General features: G+C 34.5%; 1 protein-coding gene across 1 annotated transcript in view; it reads left to right on the top strand.

The window, feature by feature from the left end:
- The window catches only part of FBXO8 (F-box protein 8), a 58,237-nt gene that overhangs the window by 11,312 nt on the left and 32,686 nt on the right, over positions 1–14,239 (top strand). The window contains exon 2 of the mRNA XM_063077016.1: positions 13,316–13,652. Coding sequence (XP_062933086.1) covers positions 13,324–13,652 — 329 coding nt within the window. The 5' untranslated portion in view covers positions 13,316–13,323. The remainder of the gene's footprint in view (positions 1–13,315; positions 13,653–14,239) is intronic.

Raw genomic sequence — 14,239 nt, 5'->3', positions numbered from 1 at the left:
TATGCCAGTACCATACTGTTTTGGTTATTATAGCTTTGTAGTATAGTTTAAAGTCAGGTAGTGTTATGCCTCCAGCTTTATTTTTTTTGCTCAGCGTTGCTTTTGCTGAGGATGGTCTTTTGTTATTCCATATAAATGTCTGGATAGTTTTTTCCATTTCTGAGAAAAATGCCATTGGAATTTTAATGGGAATTGCATTGAATTTGTATATCACTTTGGGTAGTATGGACATTTTCACTATGTTGATTCTTCCAATCCAAGAGCATGGAATATCTTTCCATCTTCTTGTATCCTCTCTAATTTCTCTCAGCAGTGGTTTGTAGTTCTTATTCTAGAGATTTTTCACCTCCTTGGTTAACTCAATTCCTAAGTATTTTATTTTTGGGGTGGCTATTGTAAATGGGCAAGCTTTCTTGATTTCCCTTTCTGCATTTTCACTGTTGGAGAATAGAAATGCTACTGATTTTTGTGTGTTGATTTTGTATCCTGCTACTTTGCAGAAATCATTTATCAACTCCAAGAGTTTTTTTTTAGAGGCTTTAAGCTGTTCAATATATAGAATCATGTAATCTGCAAACAGGGACAGTTTGACTTCATCTTTTCCAATCTGGATGCCCTTTATTTCCTTCTCTTCTCTAATTGCTCTGACTAGTACTTCCAACACTATGCTGAATAGGAGTGGTGAGAGTGGGCATCCTTGTCTAGTTCCTGTTCTTAAAGGAAACGCTTTCAATTTTTCCCCATTCAGGATGATATCGGCAGTGGGTTTATCATAAATGGCTTTAATTATGTTGAGATACTTTCCATCTATACCTAACTTATAGAGGGTCTTTGTCATGAATGAATGTTGAATTTTATCAAATGCTTTTTCAGCATCTATAGAGATGACCATGTGGTCCTTGTGTTTGATTTTATTAATATGGTGTATCACATTTATTGATTTGCATATGTCGAACCAACCTTGCATCCCTGGGATGAATCCCACTTAATCGTGGTGAATAATTTTACGTATGTGTTGCTGTATTCTGTTTGCTAGTATTTTAGTGAGGATTTTTGCATCTATATTCATCAAGGATATCAGCCTGTAGTTTTCTTTTTTGGTTGTATCTTTACCTGGTTTAGTATCAGGATGGTGTTGGCTTCACAGAATGAGTTTGGGAGATTTGCGTCTGTTTCAGTCTTTTGGAATAGTTGTAAAGAATTGGTGTCAATTCCTCTTTGAATGTTTGGTAAAATTCTGCTGTGAATCCATATGGTCCTGGGCTTTTCTTTGTTGGGAGCCTTCTGATAACAGCTTCAATCTCCTTTATTGTTATTGGTCTGTTCAGATTTTCTACATCTTCATGGCTCAGTTTTGGGAGCTTGTGTGTGTCCAGAAATTTATCCATTTCCTCCAGATTTTCAAATTTGTTGATGTATAGTTGTTTATAGTAGTCTTGAGTGATTCCTTGTATTTCAGATGAATCAGTTGTAATATCACCTTTTTCATTTCTAATTTTTGTTATTTGAATCTTCTCTTTTTTTTTTTTTTTTTTTTGTTAGCCATGCTAATGGTTTGTCAATTTTATTTATCTTTTCAAAAAACCAACTTTTTGATTCATTGATCTTCTGTATTGTTTTTTGGGTTTCAATTTCATTAAGTTCATTCATTAGAGTTTCTCTCTAATTCTATTTTTTGAAACAGCTTTATTGAGGTATCATTTACATATCATAAAATTTAGTCATTTTAAATGTACAATTTCCTGTCTTCTTCTTCTTCTTTTTTTTTTTTTTAAAGATCATTGTAGATACACATGCAGTTGCAAGAAAAATACAGAGAGATCCCTTGTACACTTTACCTAGTTTCCCTGGATGGTAACATTTTGCGAAACTGTAATATACTGTCACAACCAGGATATTGACACTGGTACAAACCACCTGTCTTATTCATGTTTCCCTAGTTTTATTTTTACTCAGTGTGTGTATATGTGTATGTGAAATTCCGTGCTGGTTCACCTATCCAACATCACAGTCAAGATACTAAACAGTTCTATCACCACAAGGATCCTTAATGCTGCCTTTTTGTAACCATACGCACCTGCCTTTTGGCTGATGATGTTGAACATCATATCATGTGCTCATCTGTCACTTGTGTGTCATCTTGGTGAAATGTCTGCTCATGTCTTTTGCCTATTTTTTAATCGGATTGTTGGGGGGTTTTTTTGCTGAGTTTGAGAATTCTTGGTATATTCTATATACTAGTCTGTCAGATATGTGGTTTGCAAATATTTTTTCTCTGTAGATTGTTCTTTCCTCTTCCAAATAGGGGCTTTCAAAGAACAAAAGGTTTTAATTTTGATGAGGTTCACTTTATTTATTTTTACTTTTATGGATCATGCTTTTGATGTCAAGACTAAGAACTCTGCCTAGACTTAGATCTCAGCGACTTCCTTCTATGTATTTTTCTAAAAGTTTTATACTTTTATGTTTTACATTCAAGTCTATGGTCCATTTTGAGTTAGTTTTTGTAAAAGGTGTGAGGTTCAAGTAGAGGTTCATATAATTCAGTTTTTTATAAATGTTTAGCATTCATCCATTCATTTAGCCAATGATATTTTACTAAGTATGTGTCCAAGGCATTACATTTGCACTGTATTTATTTATGTAGCCTATTGTGTGGAATCAATTTCTCATCTTAGTACTAAGTAGGCAGTCCTCATTTTGCGTGGTACCATGTTAACTGAAACTAGTGCATATTGGAATTGTGGCCTTGCTTTGTATAGTCCCATGGTAACTATTAATCAGGAGTTAGCAAAGAATTATATAAAGCAAGGACTGACTATATCTTGCCTGTATATTTTTTTAATGTTTATTTCTTTTAATAAGCCTTATAATAAAATTGAGTAAGAATATAATATGATAGGTGAGTTCCAAAATCATTATCTTAATGGACATATGCTTGAGTAAACATTATAGTGTAATCGAGAAATATACTTAAAAATACTGATCTCAACAATTGATACATTGATTTCAAAGGTTTAGAAAGTTAACATACTATCCACAAAATATAATTCAAATTACTGGGGATGTGACGGTGTTTTATAGGTCTATGGTAGAAATTTCTTCTTATTAATTGACTTGTTGAAACTTCCCACGAGCTCTTGAAGTTATTATTTCTAGAAACATGTTGATAGTGATTAAAGATTATAATAGAGATTAACTGCCAAAAAGGTATCTATATTATCACTAGTTGATGTTTAAATACTTGATATTATTTGTCAAACTCTGTTTTTATATGTAGTGTATCAATCGAGGCAAAGTTTCTATTTATGTATTTACTAGTTGTTTTTTTTTTTTTTTTCTCCTAGCAAAGGTAAATGATGTCTCTCCAAATTTCACAGACCCTAAATTAATGAAATTTAAGATCAGGATTATGAATACTTGGGTAATTAAATCCAGAATAATCAGGTGTACTCTGAAGTGGAAGAACCAAAATAAGTTATTTAAAGGAGGAGGGAGTGGTGAATACAAATCTACCCTTTTTTGTAAACTACCTGCTATGGGTTAGATTCTCTAAATTTTATCCACTCTAAATCCCATGGGATAAGAATTATTTTACTTTTAAGAATTATTTTAAGAATCCATTTTTTTACTGAGAAAAATGAGGACCAGAGATTTTAGGCTAATCAGATTCTGTGTTGGGGTTTGATCCAGATCTTTTTTCACATCAAAGCCTGTGTGTTTTTCACAAAAACTGTAGCCTGAGAGAGCAGTTGTAGCTGGAGCAACAGTAGAGGTACTAAGGAGGGACAAAGGTAAAAAGGGGTGAGAACCAGAGATGAAGAAACAGATGGTAGATTGCCGTTGTAATCCATGGGCTCTAACGGTTCTGGGCATATGGTTTGTTGGTTAAGAATTAAAGCTTTGGACTCAGACCTGATTTTGAATCCTAAATCTCCCATTTGACAGCTATGAGATCTTGGGCAAACTTTTCCAGTACAGAATCCTGTCCATGCATTACATTAGATGTTATGTTTTTAGTCTCCTTTAATCTAAGACTGTTCCTCAGCCTTTTCTTTTGGCTTCATGGCATTGGCATTTTTTCAGGAGAAAAATTTATTTTACGAACTCCATTTGGGTTTTTCTGATATTCATCATGATTAGATTCAGGTTATGGATTTTTGGGCTGGAATACTGTGTACTTGACGTTGTGTCCTTCTCAGGATATCATGTCCAGATGCACATGATGTCTATTTGCCTCTTACTTGTAAATGTTAATTTTCATCATTTGGTTAAGGTATTGTCTGGTTTCTTAATTTCTTTTTGTAATTACTGAGTAATTTGTAGAGAGATACTTTGGGACTCTGTAAATATCCCATTCTTTATCAAACTCCAGATTCAGCATTTGTTGATAATTCTTGCCTGAATTATTTTTTCTCTAATGATTGTAAAATAGTGATTTTTCTAACTCTGTTATTCTATTTTTATTAGTCAGCGTTCTATTGTAAGAAAGAGCTTTCCCTTTTCCTTTATTATGTATTTATTGATCATCAGTATAAACTCATGGATTCTTTTTTTATGTGATAGATTATAATTCATTATTGTCCTTTTTATTTTGATGCCCATATTGCCCAGGTTTGGCAAAAGGGAGCCTTCTTTAAGTTAGCTTCCAGTGTCCTTTTTGGTACTATCCCATTGCTTTTGTTTTGTTTTGATTTGCTTTTAGCTCACTGGACATTCATAATCCATGTTTAAGAAACATTGCCCTAGGAGTTTCTTGGTAGCCTTTAAGAGGGTCCCAAGTGAACTGGAAAGGTGAAAGTTGCAAGATAAATGTACCTTTTTGTGATAGTTGTGTATAGCAGAGCTTCAGTAGGTGTCTACTGTAGGCAACCCCCCAAAGTATGTAAATGTAGAGTATAAGATTTTATAATTGTGTCTGTTTAAATTAAGATTAAAATTAATTTAACTTTTACTGAAGAATCACTGTATGAAATCAGGAAAGAATAAACCAAGTAATTGTGCAGATGTCTCAATCACATTTTAATGATTAAACATTGGATCTTTAAGGTAATAAAAAGTGAATTATAAATGTATGCACCTCAATAGGGTTGGTGGCCCTTGCTTTGGTGTGGTTTGACAGTCATTTGCATGGGCCACTTGTAAACATTAGGAGGATAGTGGTGTGAGGGAGTCTTTTCTCTAGGGATATTCAATTTCTTTGGAGAAAATGCTTCTTCATTTTGCCTAGGGAAAGGGGTTGGGGTAGATACCTAAGCATTCTAGACATGTGATGTGTGTATGTATTGGGAGGAGAGGTTGTGGTTTATTGTTCCATATACACACATTATTTCATTTAAAGGGGGATATTTTTATGGTTATTGTGTAGGTGAGGAAACAGTGATCCAGTGATGTTAAACCCCTCTTTCCACTGTGAATTTCTTCCTTCTTTATGCAGTGTTTTGGAGTCCTAAGCCTCTTGACAGTTCTGCAGGGTACATAAGCTTCTGCATGTCTCTGCTCTATTCACGACTATCGTCCTTCTCTCGCTACATGGCTTTATCAGTAATTGCTCCACCTTCGGTTTTTTTCTTTTGTTTTTGTTTTGTTTTGTTTTTTTTGATGGCTGGCCTGTGCAGGGATTGAACCTTGGAGACTGCTCTAACCAACTGAGGTAACTGGTCAGCACCCCACCCCGACCCCTCCCTGCTGCTTCCACTTTTCACACTTTTCATGTTACAGAAATATGTTGAAATCTCATGTCCACTCAAGGTCCTGTGCTGAAGTCCAGCTTCAGCAAGGGGTGGGTACCCGAAAAGGGATGAGGAGGATCGGCGAAAATAAACACAGACGGAGACCTCAGTGCATCACTATGCACGTTCTCTCTCTGTGGGCTTTCAGCACTTTGGGGCTGGAGCCCAGTAGAGCATGAGACAATGCCTTTTATTTAAATTTACAGCTCTGTGGGGTGGCTTTGGGTACTATTTTTATTACATCAGCAAGCTTGAGTCAATAATTCAAAAAGCACGGAGGAAACTTTTTTGGTGGTCAGCCTGTTCTTTCCCTTCATCATCACGTCTAGGGTGATTAACTCATGCTTCCTATTCTTGGTATCAGGTTATCAGATCGGGACCATCTTCTCATTGTCCTGAAGTTAACCTGTGACCTTTTCCTGTTGGCAAGCTGTGGTTAATATCTACCCTATTAACAGGGTGGCGGTTATTGCGGTTACAAAGTGATAGACAGTACTATCATATGATCTATGTCTATTAGATGGTAGGGAGAGGATGGGGATTTCTTTTTTGAAGTAATTTCGCCTCTATGGGCTGCAGCTCATGTTTAGTCATGAGCGGTGCTTTTGAGGCATATGTTGGTGTGGTCAGTTTGTCATAAAGGAATAATTTAGAATTATCCAATTTACCCAGATCCTCTGTGGGAATGTTTAGTTCAATGACCGCAAAATCATTTGTGTTATTTTTAAAATCTTTTGGGGATTTAGAGAACTGCCACACTAACCAAAATATCAAAAGAGAAAGCAAAAGCAGTACCGCAAAGCCGAGGCAGGATCCCTTATGGTTGCAGCAAGTGCTCATAGCTGTGGCCTTGCCAACAACTCTCCCTCTGGCGGCCTTGCCAATTCGGAGAGGGCAGCCCAAGCTGATTCCTTTAGGATCCTGCCATGGCATGGACCGCGCCAGTCCTGTGTGTGTTTGTTTTTTCTTTTAGGTGTAGCTTCTACATTTTTTATTCCTTTTCTGTGATTTTAATTGGAAGGAGAGGTGATAAATATATGTGTTCCATCTTACAAGAATTCAAGAGTTGACTGTAAAGATTTTTTTCAAAAGTGAGTTAGAACATTGTTTCTTCCATCTTCTGTCCAACATCTTATAAATCACAAAATCATGTTAATGAAATGGTACTCTACCATTTATACTTGTCCTAGTACTGGTTTAAAATCTGTTCCTAAAACTGTGTGATGGAGTTTGGGTGTATTGTCCTTCCAGAACTCATGTGGCAATTTGATCCCCAGTGTGGCAGTGTTGGAAGTTGTTGTTGAGTCATGGGGGCGGATCCCTCATGAATGGATTAATGCTCTCCCTGCATGGGTGGGGGCAGTGAATGAGTTCTCCCTCCATTAGTTCCCATGAGAGCTGGTTGTTTAAAAGACCCTGGCACCTCCCCCCCACCTTGCTTACTCTTGCCATGTGATCTGCTTGTACCTGCCCTCTGCCTGTGACTTTCCGCCACAAGTAGAAGCAGCCTGAGGCCAGCGCCAGATGCAACTGTCCCAGAATCATGAGCCAAATAAACCTTTTCTTTATAAATTACCCAGTCTCAGGTATTCCATTATAGCAACACAGAATGGACTAATACACCATGTTAGCATGAATTGAAACAATTTTAAAGTTTAGAATATTAAAAATAAGCTATTTAATACCAAAAGAGCCTTTTTGGAAGGAAAAACACTATATATACATGGTGACTCTGGATGTAACTTTGCTAAAATGTTGTTAGATAGAGATCATTTAAAGGTGATAGTGGCTGTTTGCTTTATAAAGGGACCTTTGGCTAATAAAGAAGCTTTTTGCAGTCTTTTAGGTAAATATTTTTCAAGGGCTTTGTTTATTTTTGAATAATGCTGGAATCTTTCTAAAATCATGTTACTTTCCATTTACACCATCCCAGCTATTGGTGCTATGGTAGCATAGGACTCTAGGAACAGAAAACTAAGTTTGAAATGTAAGATATGATAATAAACAAACCAAAATATGAATTTCTTATATATGAGCTTAAATTGATAAATGGCTCCCTCTCAGCTGTTGTGACACATTTATCCACAGTACCACTGAATGTTCAAGGTTACCAGTCCACATTCAATAGCCTTTAGTGTCAGGCTTCTGAGTCACCTCTCCACTACCATGCTATATGAGTATATTTGCAGACAGTGCAGATTGAACATGAATATTTTACCCCTGAGCCAAAAAACTATATAATAGCTCTGAGGTACAAGGAACATTTCTTGACTACTGTATTAAAACGGTCAAAAGTAATTGATAGCTGTGTTTGCATAACTCCAAGAAAACAGAAATTCTTGGATCATGTTAATTTCCCCGTTTAGCCATTGCTTCATTTGGTACTTTGATTTAAAAAGGAGTTCTGAGATTTGTTTTATTTTGTGCTCATCACTCTCTGTAAAGTGTAAATTTAAATTTACTAAACAGTATCTGAATCTTTGGTTATAAATATTAATTTTATTACCATTATGACAAATAAGGAGAAAATACAGTGTCACAATTGCCTTGATTTTCCCCCATAATCTTTTTTTCTCCTCTAAAAGGAAGAGTTTCAACTTGGAAATCTTCTAGAGAATTTTTTGTTAGCAGAAATTCTCCTCTATGACCTAAGTAGTTATGAAATTTCTGTTTATTTCTGTCAGATGACAAATAATGAAGTAATGTTTCCACTTTTGGAAACCAAGAGAAAATCTCTTTGGTTTCATTTTGAAACTTCTTAGGAGGAATTTTATAGAACCTCTCAACATGATAAAGAAGCTTTAAACAAAATAAATTCAAATTTGAAAGAAAAGGCATGGGGCATCTTGAGTGGTATTAATTTACAGTCAGTTCTCATTATTTGTAGGTTTTGTGTTTGTGAATTTACATACTCACTAAAATTTATTTGTATCCTCCAAATCAATACCCCTTGCTCTTTTGCAGTCATTAGTGGACATGCACAGAGATGCAGAAAATTTAAGTTGTTCGAAATATGTGTTTCCAGCTGAGGTTGAACATGGCAAGGCTCTGCTTTCTGTATTAGCTCTCATTGTAAACAAATGTCCTTTTTGTTGCCTGCTCATAGGACCATGTTTTTCACATTTTTGTGATTTTTATTAGTGATTTTGGTGTATAAGATGGCCTGTAAACATAGAGTTGAAGTGTTGCTTTGTGTTGCTAAGTGATGTGCTTTAGAGAGAAGATAGGTGTGTTAGATAAGCTTTCTTCAGGTATGTGTTATAGTGCTTTTGGTCCTGAGTTAAAATATTAATGAATTAACAATATATGTTAGATAAAGTATCTATAAACAGAAACACATAAAACGAGAAATACCTATTTTCTTCAATCTATTTTGAGTGAGCAAATTATCAGCAGTAGTTTCATCACAAAATCCATATTTACACCAAAACTAGTAATTTCAAATACAAAAACTTGTTTTGTGTTTAATTTTTTTTTTTTCAATTGAATTTCTTTCTTGGAAAAAATATGTACTCTTATAAGAGCATAATTAACCTATTTCATATACAAATAAAAGAAATACAGTTGATTCTTGTTATTTGCGTAGTTGTTCTATAAAGTTGGCTACAAATATTGAATTAGTGAATACCAAACCATTGTTCCTAGGAAAAATACAGGTTAAGTTCCTACTCTGATCGCAGTATTTTCATAAACTAATTTTAAAAAACCTAGTTTGATGTGTGTCTCTTTGAAATAAAGTTTTGATTGTTTCAGTCCAAACACCTGCTTTCAAGAATTTGAAATCATGCAAGAACCAGCATGAAACTATATCATATTTTACATCTCTTTTAGAGCCAGGTATTGACTCATAACTAATGATAACACAAGAACCTGTTTCATGACACTGCTATTGGCATTATCATCAGGCATACTGAGTTTTGAAATCTTTTGTGGAAGATAATACAGGCTATTTTGTTTTTTATGGTTTGGGGTTTTTTTTTGTTGTTGTTTGTTTGGTTGGTTGGTTGGTTTCACCATTGATATAAAAGAATTGCATTTACAAGAAAAAAATAACAATGGCAAAATATGAGATAACTAAGGCAATAAAGAATTGTATGTATAAGCCCCACAAAGCTGTGCAAGTATCAACGTAAATGGGCTAATTCAGCAAGCAGGACAAGACAGTTGAAGTATTATTATCATTCTTCCACATTACATAAGAAGAAAGTAAAGCTTAGAGTAGTCATGAAACTTCCCCATGATACTATTAGTAATAACAAATGAAGTCAAGATTCAAATTCAGGTCTGTCTGAGTTCAAAGCCCACAACACTATGCTCCTTCCATGACTTGCTCCACAACTTATACAGTGGATGTTACTTCTTTTTGAGTTTTTTATCACTTTTCTGGCAGTTACACCCGTATCCCACATCCCTGTTATCCTAAGGAAGATTGAGAGTGGGGATAGAACAATAGACACCCTTTTCTTTCTCCAAATGCTAAACTTATGATATTAATTTTCCTCAGAGTGGTTTATCATGTTGTATTTTTACCCAGAATCAAAAACTGCTTTAAAGGGAAAAGGAATTCCCAAAGAGACAATTTGCAGTATTGTTTAGCAGAAGGAGAATAGAAAATGAGGTATAATCTTGCACCTTTCTTTGTCTGAACAATGTATATACATGAGTCTCAACCCTCCACCCTCCCTATCTTTTTTTTTTAAGAACCATCTGCTGGTTTTACCTCCTTTCACCTGTTGGATGCTTTCTGAATCACATTATCCGGTGCTCAATATAAGTAATCCCCATTAAAGTCCAGAGCCTGGGGAAATCACCCTGATTCTTTGTTCCCTAGCAACAGCCTTCAGAGTAACAACAGCTGCTTAACCATATGCCCCTAGAAAGATGCTGTAGGGGAAATGCACAGAAATTAAGAAATGCCTTAAATCTTGAGATTGCAGACACCATAGTTACCACATTTTAATTATTTACCTTTAATGGTGTAAAAAAAGAAGAATAAATTTAATTATTTGAGATGATAATAGGTATGTTAGATGAGCCCAGCAATTAAAACAGTTTCTAGGTGTTTTCTTGCTAAGTTAAGCAGAGGGGTTACCCATGATCAAAGTAAAATACAATTCTTTATGATTGGGAGTCTTAAAATATTCATTCTGTCAAAATTAAATTGTACTTATATTGTAATGTGACATGGCACATTTAAAAATTACTCAAATTTAAAACTACTTACAAATTGTTGATATGCTAATCATTTTTCTTGTCTCTAGTTTTGCCTTTTTCAGAATATCATATAATTGAAATCATACAGTAAGGAGCCTTTTCCGATTGGCTTCTTTCATTTAGTAATATGCATTTAATGGTCCTGCGTTTCTTGATGACTTGATAGCTCATTTCATTCTTGTGCTAAATAATATTCTATTGTATGGACATAACAGTTTGTTTATGCGTTCCACTACTGAAGTACATCATGGTTGCTTATAAATTTTGGCAACTATGACTAAAGTTGCTATATACATTCATGTACATGTTTTTGTGTGGACATAAGTTTTGAACTTATTTAGGTAAATATCAAGGAGTGCTGATGGTGGATCATATGGTAAAAGTTTGTTTAGTTTTTTAGAAAACTGCCAAACTGTCTTACAAAGTGGCTGTATTATTTTGCATTCCTACGTCCTCATCAACATTTGGTATTGTCAGTGTTTTGGATATATCATTCTAATGGGTGTGTAGTATGATCCATTGTTGTTTTAATTTGCAATTTCCTAAAGAAATATGATGTTAAACATCTTTTCATATGCTTATTTGCCATCTGTACATTTTCTTTGGTGAAGTGTCATTTGAGATCTTTTGCCTGTTTATTAAAGCGGTTGTTTGTTTTCTTATTATTGAGTTTTAAGAGTTCTTTGTATATTTTGGATACTGCTCCTTTGTCATCTCTGTGTTTTGCTAAGATTTCCTCCTGGTCTATGGCTTGTCTTTTCATTGTCTTAGTATTCTGTATTTTTTAAGAATTTAATTTTTATAGCTTAATACTAATTTAGGAACTGATACCTTTATTGTGGTATGTGTAGTGGGGAAAGAAAGGTTATCTTCTGTGCTTCCTTTGCAAAAACAAATTCTCCCACATTTTAAAATCATTAATATCTTCCTTTTCTTTGTATTCCTCCTCCTCACCATCCCTTTATAGCTTATGCTGCTGGGATTCCAAGCAATTCAACGTGAGGAGAAGTTGTTAAAAATTATCCTGGACTGTTTTATCTTTTTTGATCTTCAGATGACATAATATAGTTACTATTATCCAAACATAGCCAATAATTTAATAAATATACACATGGGTTGTGCTTTTTTAAGTATTTTTTTAAAAAATCTTTGACATTCTTCGACGTTCTACTTTCAAATTATTCCTAATAATCTTCAAATTTTTTGGTCATTTTTCTGGTTTTTTGCTTTTGTTTTTGTTAGTCCTTGTAAATAGCTAATTAAAACAAAATTATATTTTAAGTTCAGGTCATGCTGTGAAAGTTATTTGACTATTTTAATGATTATTTTGTGAAAGTATTTTTTTCCAAATTTTTGAAACACATACAGGTGTTTATTAGTCAACTGGGGTTGATAAAACAAGAATATTTTATTTTTAAAAAAGATCATGAAAATAATAATTTGTGTTAGTTAAAAGCTATTCCTGATTTAGTTTTAACTCAACTTATTTACTCAGGAAAAACTACTTATTTTAAAGGCAAGCCAAATAAGAAGTCTAGGCCAGTCATTTTCTAAATATTTGAATATAGGAAAGCCCAATTTATGTAACAGATAAATGTAGAGCTGCTCTAGTTGGAGGTCAAATGGAGGTGGAGGAGACTGGAACACATCTTCTTCTCATGCCTTTTCCCAGGTACCTCTGAAGTATCTGGAAAAGAATTAGAAAATTAGTCTAAATTATTTTTAGTTTAAAGCAACAACAAAACCAAATAGCTGTTCCTGAGTTATTTATCATAGACTTCTAGGTGTGTAATTTATAAGGTTTCTGAATTAGACTTCAGGGCCTATGTTACATTTTATTATAGCCTACAATGTAAGTGTAGACTGGCAAGAATTAAACTAAAAGTCTGTTTCACAGCTGTTATGCATCTGGGAGTTTGGTTAAAAGAGGCTAGCTTAGCTTAGCCTGAATTGTGATAAAAAGCAGGGTCTGGAGGCCTTTTAACTGAAGTCCTGTGCTCTGATCAGAGCTGTATTTAATACTGGACCATAAGTCCACATAATTATAATTTGTAACAGTCTTTAGGACATCAGTAACTTTTAAATCTTACTATGTGAAAAATGATTATGTCACCTGTGGACTTTAAAAGTAGTTAGCAAACTGTGATAAAGGTGATGATCAAACCAAATATGTCTTAAACTTTCTTTATCCAAATTTTGCACTTAGAATGTTCCAATTGTTCTTTGTAACCTACTACTGGTTTTAATAGGCTTTAATGAGGAATCTTAATTCTGCTAAATGAATGCTTCATGTTAGATTTGTTATACCACTGGGAGAAAGTGGGTTATTTTTTAAATGTCACCCTTATTATATTCTGGCTTTCTCCCAGCCTTGCAGATGGGTCAGGGGCTGTGGAGAGTGGCCAGAAACCAGCAGCTTCAACAGGAAGGCTATAGTGAGCAAGGCTACCTCACCAGAGAGCAGAGCAGGAGAATGGCTACGAGCAACATTTCTAACACCAATCATCGCAAACAAGTCCAAGGAGGCATTGACATATATCATCTTTTGAAGGCAAGGAAATCTAAAGAACAGGAAGGATTCATTAATTTGGAGATGTTGCCTCCTGAGCTAAGCTTTACCATCTTGTCCTACCTGAATGCAACTGACCTCTGCTTGGCTTCATGTGTTTGGCAGGACCTCGCTAATGATGAACTTCTCTGGCAAGGGTAAGTTAAGCCCACCAGCATATGATTCAGATATCTCTAAACATAATCATGATGAAATGTTCTTTTTATAATATATATGTATTATGAAATATTTCTTTTTAACTGGGATACAGTTATCATCACAGTCAAATTCAATACTGAGGAAATAAGATAGTAAAAAAGAAAATAGAATAATGACTTTACAATTAGATGAGAGATTCCTAATTGAGATGAGTCTGTTTATTATAAATCAGAAATTTTCAGTTTATTCTAAAAATACAACAAAATTATAAACTGAGAAATTACCCAAAACTTGGAGTGTTCACACCCCCTGTGTAGTTTGTGTTCCCCATAGGGTATCCCAACTGAAGAACAGGCATATTTAAAAATCAATAAATGGTCCTCAAGTGTTACTGTTCATTGGTTGCAAATGGAGTATGTGTGTGTGTTTTGACTTATTTATGTATTTATTTTTATCGAAGGGGCTTGTTAGCATAAGCTAACTGGTGAAAATTTTCGTCAATTAAGTAGGTAAATATTAGAAAGCAAGATGATAAATAATCTACTTGCCGTATTTAAAGTAGGTTATAGCAGTTTTAGCAGGTAAT

The sequence above is a fragment of the Cynocephalus volans genome, chromosome 13 (assembly GCF_027409185.1).
Source record: "Cynocephalus volans isolate mCynVol1 chromosome 13, mCynVol1.pri, whole genome shotgun sequence".
In the NCBI taxonomy this organism is placed as follows: Eukaryota; Metazoa; Chordata; class Mammalia; order Dermoptera; family Cynocephalidae; genus Cynocephalus; species Cynocephalus volans.
The sequence above is the reverse complement of the archived record's forward strand: the minus strand, read 5'-3'. Positions and strand labels throughout refer to the sequence as shown.